The 11,236-nt window shown below is 43.5% G+C and overlaps 1 protein-coding gene across 2 annotated transcripts; it reads left to right on the forward strand.

The window, feature by feature from the left end:
* The first annotated feature begins 550 nt into the window (after window positions 1-550).
* LOC128885293 (putative fatty acyl-CoA reductase CG5065) lies at window positions 551-11,024 on the forward strand. Of its 2 annotated transcripts, XR_008459577.1 has the most exons (6): window positions 551-778; window positions 2,417-2,893; window positions 4,445-4,672; window positions 6,359-8,613; window positions 8,679-8,945; window positions 9,572-11,024. XR_008459577.1 is itself a non-coding variant. In XM_054139272.1 (4 exons), exons 1-4 carry the CDS (start codon window positions 594-596, stop codon window positions 6,690-6,692), a joined length of 1,224 nt encoding a protein of 407 aa, XP_053995247.1. In that variant the 5' UTR covers window positions 551-593; the 3' UTR covers window positions 6,693-8,652. The 2 variants fall into 2 exon arrangements, 1 of the variants encoding a protein (XP_053995247.1); XM_054139272.1 differs by lacking the exons at window positions 8,679-8,945; window positions 9,572-11,024 and having other exon boundaries at window positions 6,359-8,652.
* The last annotated feature ends 212 nt before the right edge of the window (window positions 11,025-11,236 follow it).

Consider the following 11,236-nt stretch of genomic DNA (forward strand, 5'->3'; position numbering starts at 1 on the left):
AACCGTCTCGAGTAATTCGACTATTTTCGTTCGAGAACTCTCGAGAAGTACGTCGCTGTTTCCACTTTGTTACCCGCAAACTTTCGAACGAACGAAGCATCGAAAGTTCCGATCGAATCTCCGAAATCAGAAGTCTCGGTAAAGAGAAAGCGCTCCAGCGAAGAAGCAGTTTGTTTGCGCGTCAGCGGAGCATCGACCTCGGAGAATCAATTTCCTCGTCTTCGCCAGGTACTGGTCGTGCGATCGTTTGGATCTAGCGGTAGATCAGTGTCGGATTAAGATTTTCTAGACCCTGCACATCGTATATTCGCTGCTATCTCTAACTTTACTTGTCCACTTTCTCTCCACCTATCGGTTTCGTGCAACAAACAAGGCTCTCGATGTTTTACTCTTTACTTTTACAAATGAAATGACTATTCGCCTAATCTGTGGAGGTCCTTCAGCTGACGGAGTCGTATTCTCCAGACTTTGTAGCTTAATTCAGCCCTGGGTAGAGTGCAACAGTGGTGGAATGGCACAGCATAACCGACGGAAAGTGGAATGTGCCGTGCAGCGTGGTACTCCTTTCGTTTCCCATCGGTCAGTTGATCAGTATGACTCTACGCAACTGGTACGCGAATCGCGAGCTGCTCCTAACAGGAGTTACCAGTGATGTGGGACGAGCGCTCCTCGAGAAGATCCTACGTTCCTTCCCTGACGTGAAGGTGTACGCTGTAATCAGATCGCGGGACGACGTCAACAAAGACGACAGGATCAAGAAAATATTCTTCTCGCCACGGTATGACCACTTGCTTTCTTTTTTCGTCTAGGATCGATTATTTAAATCGATGTTACGTGAAATTCGTCGAATGATTCTAGATATGTTCGAACTTGCTTTGAATTCTGTTGCGAGAAAATCAGGTTACATTGGTACTATGCGTATGCAAATTCGCTACGTTTAGCCGGGATTCACGGGTTCCCCAATGGCCTGTTTATTACGTGTGTAATATTAATAGTATTTAAATTTGGCGCAGTAAATGAGCACAAACCGATGGTATGCTTTCCGGAAAATTCGTGTGTTTATTTAGTTAATTAATCCGTTTGTCGTCTTTAACGGCGATTGTAAAGGAAGACATGATGCTGCAATGCATATTAACTGATCTCTATTCCTTTCAGTTATGCATTGGAAATTAGAGAATGTTTTCAAAGATTACGCGTGCTATCCATTCGTTAATCCGTTCGTCAAGTCCGTAGAAGTAAATTAAAATTTAAAAATTGGTGTTTCGCTTAACCATATATTTTTGAAATTCGTATTAGGGTTAAAGTGTAAGTTATTTCCTCTATGATGGTTTCATCTAGATATGTTGGTTGCGAATAATATCGGGCCGTGGTAATCAGCATTGCATATTACGTTGCGTATTCGTTAGACATCGCGTCTGAGTTTAATCAACCATTCGTTAGATGGTGCGGTGTTCCATTCTAATCAAGGGTTCATTAGACGCAACGGCGCGTGCGGATGAGCTTTTCGTTAGACATTCGACGGTTGCCGCGGGTTTCGCGTCAATTTATTATTATAACATTATTTCCGAAATTAATTATCAAAGCAAGCTTCGCGAACTCTTCATTGCTCCCCTTCGTAGGAACGCATCCATTTTTAACGTTTTGATTGGAAATCATGATAGGATAACGCGAAAAAAGTACGGGCATAGCATATTTTCGCGCGTAGACGTATAAATTGGATCGCAGCGTTACGTGATCGTCCAACGTAACGAACCCGGGTTGCATCGTAAGACACGCGAGGCAAAACTCGACGGTGGCTACGAGGGGATGAGTATTTCCAGCGGCGGGGAAATTTATTTTCATTAGCATGCTTTCCTCGTCGACGTCCTTTCGGCGCGATTATAAAGCGCGTTCCGTACCGCCGCGCCGTGAGATCTTCCGTTTACGAGCTCGACGAAAATTCGTCGACGCGTTTTAAATTTCACGAAATTAAAATCCGCGAACGGACGGTCCCCGGAGAAATTTCATCGTTTGATTTGCGTGTTAAACTTGGTACGATTTAAATCTATGCGTGGACGTGTGGATAATCGCAACCTTTATATTATTATTATAAAATACTGTATAAAGAGAAGCAGTGTTCAGCGTAAAAACACTTTCCACTGGAGTCGTATTGGGTCACAGACGGCCGTCGTAAGGCAAAATTACGCGAGGCTGTCCACTTTCTACTTATTCATAATATAACCCATTCCCCCCAATCGAGACTGTTGCTCCTTTCTCTCCGCGGTGAGAAGAGTTCGTGGCTGTTTCCACTGTTACGACAATATAAACAGCGTAAACGTTACACGATTATTGCATTCCATTAACTCCACAATGCAATCACTTGCAGTTTACATTACGATATGTATTTTCCAGCCAGTATTTTATCTCTTTGCTACAGATACGAGAGACTAAGACAGGAGGAACCAAACGCGATTTCTCGCGTGAAGGCGTTGGAGGGTAATTTGCTGTTTGATGATCTTGGTTTGTCCGAGGAAGACAAGGATTCGTTGCGGAATGTCAGCGTGGTGTTTCACGCGGCTGGTCCTCACGACGCCGTGTTTGAGTTTTGTCAGGAGTTGCCTCAGCTAGAGACAGTGGCAGCAGTTTCGAGTATCTTTCGTCACAAGGGTCAAATCGCCGAGACGTTGCAGAACGAACGAGTGCCTGACATACCGCTGGCTCTAGTTAGAGTGCCTTTGGTTGGACCACCATATCGAGAGCCTATGCCAGGCTTTGTCGACGTCTTCAACGGATCGACAGCTTTCGTAGTAGGCTCGGGACTCGCCCTGGGCAAGTCTGAGTTTCAAGCGGAAATCATTCCAATCGACCTGACGGTCAACACCCTCATCGCGGTTGCTTGGGAACGAGGCATCGCGTAAGTACTCTATTCCTCCTCCCTACTACTCCCCGCCATACACGATCAAACTTCTCCGTTAATGCGATACGATTCGGGTTAAATGTTCTTACGCGAGTAGAACGTATCGACTTCTAACTCAAGAAATTTCACGGACGACAAACTCGTCGTTGAATAGATCCGAATGGTCATCGAACGACGAAGACGATTGTATTTCATCGTGATAGGAATTCGAGGTTTACCTCGAGTGTTTTGGAAAACTGGCCTTTCCTCCGGACACTTAGATTAAATACACTTTCTCGGCTGTTGGATTCTATTTTATCTATTTATCTGGCACACAAATAGAGAAAGTTAACCGATGCGAGAGAAAACGGTATTTTAACAGCACACACGCATCATGATCGACGGGAGAAAAAATCGTTAGTTTCGAGCGTATCTTTGAAGAATGTTGTAAAAATATTACGAAACGTTATGGCAGTTCTTCTGCGGACCGTTTAAATGATTGAGACGGATTATAAAACTTTGCAATTAAAGTCTACATCAAACGATCGCAATTTCGTTTCACGAGGGCGTGCGGGTCTTTTTTGCGTGTACTAGCAAAAGTTAACAATTCGGAGCGCGCAACGTTTGGAGCAACGAGTAGTGGCGGTGGAAAGTCGTATTAAGGCGGTTTACCGGTTCGAATAGCTCTGGATATCGTTCTACGAGGTATTACGCACGGGAACTGATACCATTCTGCAGATTATGTGGTAACAGAGGAAGATAAAGCGTGTTTACAGTTGTACCTTTAACCTTTTACGGGGAAGGATCGATGTATTCAACGCATAGGTATGTATAAATATATAAGCGCACACATTTTACCGGATGAGTCCACCTAGAGATAATCTCGCTCGTAGATTATCGCAGGGTTTCGAGTGAAATAAATTAGAATTAAAACATTTCGCCTATCATTACGAAAGAAAGATAGTAATTAAAAAATTCGCCGCGCGCAGATAATTATTTTGCAGTTCGTTACACGATGATTTAGAAAAGAAATCGAGTTGGGGAAAAATGAAAATGCAAATTGTTTCGTCCGTGCGGTGGAGCGTTTGAAATGTACGACCACTTTTATGCAACTCTAAAATGAAATCGGACGATAATATGACGGTAATAATGAAAGAACGTATCATTGTTCCGCTGCTCTGCCCGGCGACAACTCCGTTTTTTAAAGGCGAGCCGGCTATGGCTGGAGGTAGAACATAACGGCCATGATGAGTTTTAAATTCGTCGCATTCCCCTCGCTGTGGGGATGTTCGTGTCGGAGAATATACCCTTTAAACGGCCAACTTTTATTTACATCGATCACGAAACGAGTAAATGATACGCGCGATGTGTGTTACCGAACTCTTGGTAATAGCCTTGCGTTTTTATCGATTAATACAAGCAAAGCACTGTCGACGATCTTTGTTATTTCAAATCGAATCTCACGATCTCATTTTCTTGTTTAATTCATGGAAAATACTTTTTTCGACTATCGTCGAATTGTTCTCTTGATATAATATTTCCAGATTTACGGTCTTCTTTTTGTCACAGGAAAAACGTGGATAGACCTGTAGTATATAACGCTGCAACGATCGGATGCACATGGGGCGAGCTGATCAAGAAGGGTAGACGAGGCAACCGAAAGTTTACATACCCGACTTTTGGATTTCGTGGAATGACGTCCGTAGCAGCTCTCCATTGGGTTCTGGTGCTCCTTTTCGAATGGTTGCCATCCACGCTCTGCGACACGGTTCTCGGCCTGTTTGGAATGAAGAAAAGGTATAACGAACTGGAAATTTACGATATCCGGGTGGTGATGTGGGTCCATGCATTGTTAAGCAAAAACAATTTCTTATACGAGAGCCCTAGTAAGCACATATTCCAATTGTTGCGTATCGACCTTTGTTGTGGATCCTTGTCGAATAAACATTCTAAGAATAAAACATAATTAGGCGAGTAGAGTACAGTGAGAGATTATTGTAACTAATCGATATAGGTAAATGCTTCTACGGTAATATGAAAATGAATGACAAAGCTCCACGAGGCTATACGAAAGCAATTCTCGGGAAAGAATTCGCGAGTGCAGGAGCTGAGTTATCTAACGCGAGCCAGCGTGGGAAGGAGAAATCCACGGGCCAAGTTTTCAGGAAAGAACCATCGAAGAAGGTTTTCAGAAAAGTTTGATCACAGTGTTCGCGGAGGAGCAAGGGATGCACTCCGCGGAAGCCGAGGCTGAGAACGGGACGCGGCACACTTGGCAAATGCGATGCAATCGTAAAAAAGTAAAAGTTATCTCGAACTACGATTTAGCCGAATACCAAAGTAAACAGGTTTTCCGCGGTATTCGAACAGACAGATGGAAGGAAGAAAAGAACGCGAGGGCCGAGTAAAAGAAAGCAAAAGGACGAATAGCCGTAAGAAAACTCGCTTCCTTGCGCGAGATTCGCGGGTTCGCTCTCCGATTTTAAAAATCGCGAATTTTGTTTAAAGCCGAGAAAACTTCACGAAAACCCGCGATAGCTCTCGCTTTCTTTTTTTTGCTCCCTCTCTCATTAAGATACAAGTCACGACAAAAGTATAGCACACGCCACGATTTTGTACGGATCGAAGAAAATTGTAACCGCGTGTGCGTTTTGCTCGTAGACGTTGAGCACAGTGATCTCCAATTTGTACATTCCAAGAAATATCGACGAAATGTGTACTAATTATTCGAATAAATTATTTTGAAAATATAATTCAACTGAAGTTATAGTGTGTGCTATCTTATTGTTGGGGATTGTACCTTTACCTTTTTTGCCTATCAATCGTTAATGGTAATTTCTTTGTAAAGTCAGTTTCACATCTCTTCGGAAAATTGTAAATTCGTCCCAGTCAGCTTATCAACGTTACGTCATACAAGTTTCTCATCGATGCACTCTTTGCATATACGTTAGTTTATAGCCCGACATATAAAGTAGTTTTCAATTGTAATTCTTGACGTAGGTACGCATTGAATTCGTCCTGCTAAGGGAATGGTATTAACGAGAGGCCTCGTCCTTTATTTCATGAAATTAAATGAGAAGAATAGAGAATATGAAGAAAGAGTTCGAAGAGAACACAAGGGACTCGTTAACGAAGGCTAATGAAATTTTAATTAGCTGGAATTGACGAGAATCGATTCCAAAGAGCTGAACCTTGAAACGATCGCAACTCGATAACTGCAGCTTTCCCGCGCTTTCGAGTCACGTTCTCGTTTCAGCTGTCTTACGTTCGAAATCGTGAGGTAGCATCTTGTGACCGCGGTAAATACGTGAATATATATATAATGAAACGAGCTGGAGAAAAACCAGACCAAAAATGGGAGAAATGCGATCGAAAGAAATGGATGCGAATCAAGGAGTTAGGAGTAACAGTTGGAGCGAGTACGGCATTAGGAGAGCAAAGGAGAGATCGGTTGCGATGGTAAAAACATTTGCTTCTTCGCAGGCTTCTACAAGAGCACGAGAGAGTTCGTAATGCACTTCGATCCCTCGAGTCAATTTCATCGAGGCCGTGGTCAGCAGAGAGGAACCGTGTGTACCAGCTTCAGCGACATCTCACCTCAGAAGACCAAGATGCATTTCCGGTTACCGCGGAAATCGACATCGAGAATTACGTTCTCTGCGCTGCAGCTGCCACCAGGAAGCATTGCGTGGGCGAGGCCAATGTCAGACTCCTAAGAGCCATTCGACTGTTCTTCTTCTTCGTTGTTACTCTTGTTCTCTTCTACGTCGTCTTTTTCTACAGACATCAGATGCCCGTGAAACAACGTGGACTGTAAGCGAATTCCAAGTTCGAAAGAATCGTTATTGTTATACTAAACTCTGAAGGTCGCTTAATCCTTGCGTTTAAATAGGAATAATTAAAACACGTTAATTTGACCTTAGTTGCGCCCCTATCTTGCAATAAGAAACGTGAGTTTATGTCACCTAAACGAAGAATTCGTAAAATGTGAATGAAAACCCAATCCACCTAACGAATTCTTCGACTAAAAGTGCATTTCCAGCGAAACCAGTGTTTCCACAAAATCGACAAGAAAAACTCTGCCAGCGGTCGCGAGTTGGCTTAGTAAAACGCAAAGTAATTTCCTCTCGAGGAAGTTCAGCTTTTGTGAAAAGAAAACATCATTTAGAAACGGAAGTCCGATTTCTTTTTCTTCCCCTACCTTAGTTGAAACCCTGCCCCCTAAATATAACCGTATAATAACGCTAGGATCAAACGAGTTAATTTGAATGTTATTCTTACGGACCACGGACAACGGTATTGCTAAGGCTGCTGGCCGAATAATTGAACGAAAAGTTTGCATAGGAGTGGAAGCGGGAACGTCGTTTCATTGCTTCGCTTTCTGCCTTCTTTTTCCTCGATCAATTATGCATTTTAAAAAGAAGACTCGAACGCGTCGCTTTAATTCGTTCCGGTTGACGTCCGCCCAGACACTCGGTATAACATTCCTGAACGTTTATACCGATTCCTCGTAAATTTTGCTCTCCTTGGATTCTCTTATGTAGTTTTTGCTAAGTCTCCGGTACACCTTGAATTAAAGCTCTAGATCTACGACACTTTGTCCGACTTTAAAGACAAATGATTGTTCGCAAGAAACGTAAAATTGGAAAGAACTTCCGGCTATCTCTACGGGCAAGATGCTTCCGTAATTTTCAAATACGGAGACAGGAGCAGTTTTAATTTCAAGCGTTTATCCTTGTCACAGGGATAGCTCGCAGACACTCGTCCTGTCTCTAACGGTAAGAACCGTGCAATAGGACGCGATTGATCGATATTAACGGAATGGTATAGAACAAAATTATTTTGCACCGCCCAGAAACTGCAGTCCGATCGATACAAAAAGGAACTAAAAATAGCGTAGCGAATTTAGGAAGAAAATTAGGTGAATCCGCAAATACCAGAGAGCCGATTCAACAATCGATGGCAAGAGGTCGTACGGAAACATATTTGACGAATACGTTGGTATTCAAAGTATCGAATGTATAAATATGACTGCAGTCGAGCGGAGTGCATGGCAAATATTCGTGAGAATCGTGCAAGCCGCCTATACACGAGAGAATGCTATTCTGGTGAAAGTTTGTAGCAGAACATCCTCTTGCCTTCGCGCTGAGCCAAGAAACATATATCTCTAGCGTGTTTCCCCTTACGTAACGCGTTACACCGCGCTGCGTTTATCGAATTCGTCGATCCCGCTGTCTTCAAAAATACCAAACGAACTTGTCTTGGTTGGTAAATGAGTTTCGAATCTCTCCACGGATACATCGATGACTTTGCGACGCTTGGAATGCTTACTTCGAGAACTTTACCATTTGACGAGATCCACTCCTTTGATGCTACCGCTACGAAAGTCTTGCGTTGCAATGTGATACCAAAAATATTTGTTCTCGTTACTTAGTCGTTTAGAGAACATTTCTTTAAAGATAAATATAGAATTAATACACGATAAGGCAAAAAGTAGGAAAAACATTAAAAGTAATTACCTATCCAATGGTTAGAATGGTGCCACGTAATCCGTTGTTGAACGGTCTAGTATGATCGGTACCGTAGAATCGAGCAAGGTTACATATTAATCATAAAGGATGGCAGTCCTTAATATTCCCATCAACGTAACCAAGAAGCAATAACCAAGATCGTTTCGCGCGGCCCTTTTCCCAACAGAAACTTGGTTCGCGTGACTGCACATAGCGGAAGGCGCGGCGGTGAGTTATGCTTTTAAAATCCTGTTACCAGTTGCGAGCGCGAAATTTAACAAAGAAACTTACAGATTAGTTCCGCGAGATATAATTGGACGCGGTGGCTGGAACTGTGCCCCTGTAATAATAATTGCGGGACGTCTGTTCTACGAAACGAACTTCCAGGAGCTGGCTGGCTGCGTAACAGAGGAACAGGAACAGCGTGAGACGTGAGAAAGGGAGACCAAAATATGAAGAGGAATAAGGGAAATATGGGGCGAAGAAGGGCGAGGAAGACGGACGGATCAAAAGGCACGAAAAGCTTGAAAAATGATGGAATGAAAAGGACGTTGGTGAAAGTATGTATTCAATTTCATTGCAACTGGAATGAATAAGATGTATACATATATATTTACGTATACGAATTGCATCTCCGGAAAAGTGGCTTACCCTGACTCGCCTGCAACGACAAAATCCCACGTTCCAGCAAAGGAACATCAAAGCAGCCCCGGCAAATCCATTCAGCTCGCTTTATTTCCATAGAAATATTTTAGCGAGCGTAGCGAGCGTTAACCGCGTCCGTTTCTTGAACCATGCGCATCCTGTCGATCAACTTCTCCCGTGTTTCTCGGATGAACGCGTCGCTTATTCAATTTCTTTCTCACGGGATTCCGCGTAGGAATAACACGCGGCTACGGTGATTCGACGAAAAACGATTTTTCCGATCTTCCCGGTCTTATCTTCGACACCGTGACTTTTGTTCGCCTATCGGATCCAAGCTGGAAATTATCATAACTCCGTTCGAAATATTCAGCCTAACCTCGATACGGACCAGCGCACCGCGAATCGCTACCCGACTTTTATTCGTTTTCGAAGATTGAACACGTGCAGTGTCTGCACCAGCGGACGATGGTTTTTGTACATCGAAATGTTTAGAGTAGACAAACAGTAGGATCGTCGCGATCCACGCCCGTTACCTTTTCAGATTAAACGCTTCCGTGGCGAGAGCTATTCCTAGAAGAGGCGCCGGATAGTCCGGACAGAGCCGTTATTCCCTGGACTTTAAAAGGTACAATGGACAAGTCCTACAGACCAAGGGGAGATTTGCCAAGAGTCGACTCGAACCGAAGAATAAGAACTCAGCCTTTTTGTCGTCCTTTCTTCGACAAGCCTTTTCCATTGGTTGACCCGTTTCGGTATCTCCAGGACGACGCAGCCCACTTTGGCCACGCCGCTATTAATTGGAACAAGCTGAAGCTACGTGTCTCTATTATTTGCGATACCCGTTTCACGTGATCCCACGACACGGCAGACCACTTTGTTTCCTCTTCCGCCGTTCCTTCAACGTTCTCGAGGAAACAGTATCGCCGCTGACACGATTAATCTACCAATTACAATGGAACAGCCAACCAATTCGGAACGGCGCCGGCGCGGGCACGACCGCGGCATTTGGTAATCGCTTCCTCGTTACTCGCAAGAAATCGGATCACAAACAAAGCAGAGGAACAATACACGTGCACAGAATCTCCGTGTATTGTCAAACTCAGTTATCTCAAAAAGAAAATGTCGGAAAACGTTTAGGTAACGCAGTGTATGAACCAAAGTTACTCTCGAAAACACATTTTCTCCAAGTTCTCGGACAAATTCTCCGTTCATTTCGACTTTAATAGACGTTAAATCTCTCGTGTCTCGGGACTTCAGGGATGGAAACAAAGACGAAGGTATCCGACAGAGACTTAGCCGCGAGCTACCTCGAGAACATGCTCCGAGTATCGGCGTTATCTTGCCGATCTGCTGAATTAATAGCGTCGAAGATCTTATCGAAATTAACGCAACGAGCTCGCCAACTTCAAAGATCCCGTTAATGTTTTTGCTCTAGAACTCTCTTTCGAGATTCTCGATACCTTTAGCGACTCGAGATCTCCAAGTGGAGAGTTTCGCGACCCCGTTTAATTAAGATCCGTAGGCACTGCGAGGCATAGAGGATAGATACCCGTTAGTTGTAACGCAGGTATACTGAATTTTTAAAAACCCTACCGTACAGAGAATATATTTTCATATTCTGAATGACTGTTGCGCAAAAAATATTATTGTACGACGCTTTTCACGCAAGTTTCTTCGCGTTCTCTATTTAACAACGAGGTAAACGAAGGTGGACGTAACGAAGAAATGCAGCGAGAAACGTAGAAGGCCAGAAAAATGGAACATGATCCCCCATGCAGAAGCAAAAGAAGACAAAGCGGATAAAAAGCTCGCATGAATACGAATGTAGGAACTGTTACGGAAAAAGCAGTGCGTTTGCGACCGTACGCCTCTCCGGAACAGAGCTTCTCAACTTGCGGTAGAGGATTTGGAGTATTTGCAACGTATATCGCTTTCTTGCGCGTTTATCGACAATCGAGCTACTAGATTTATCTTCGAAAAAGTTATACAAATAAAATTCTACAATTTCATTTCTTCATCTCGCGTTGGTATACGTAATATCCTCGATTTGACCTCTTGGTCCACGAACTTCAAAATATTTGCTATTTGGTCCATCTTGGAAAAAGATTGCCGATCCCTGGGCTATTCCTGGATTCCGAATCGATTTCGAAAACGCATTCCAGTTGAGACGACTTGGGAAACAGCGTTATCATTGAAAGAGTCCGCA

The sequence above is a fragment of the Hylaeus anthracinus genome, unplaced genomic scaffold (genome assembly GCF_026225885.1).
Source record: "Hylaeus anthracinus isolate JK02 unplaced genomic scaffold, UHH_iyHylAnth1.0_haploid 11981, whole genome shotgun sequence".
Classification (NCBI taxonomy): domain Eukaryota; kingdom Metazoa; phylum Arthropoda; class Insecta; order Hymenoptera; family Colletidae; genus Hylaeus; species Hylaeus anthracinus.

What these genes read in the sequence shown, in the direction of transcription:
- LOC128885293 (XM_054139272.1), top strand. Translation starts at nt 594, where the DNA reads ATGACTCTACGCAACTGGTACGCGAATCGCGAGCTGCTCCTAACAGGA. An exon ending in GCTTGGGAACGAGGCATCGC is followed by an intron (nt 2,894 to 4,444) that starts GTAAGTACTCTA and finishes TTTTTGTCACAG; the next exon opens with GAAAAACGTGGATAGACCTG. An exon ending in CTGTTTGGAATGAAGAAAAG is followed by an intron (nt 4,673 to 6,358) that starts GTATAACGAACT and finishes GCTTCTTCGCAG; the next exon opens with GCTTCTACAAGAGCACGAGA.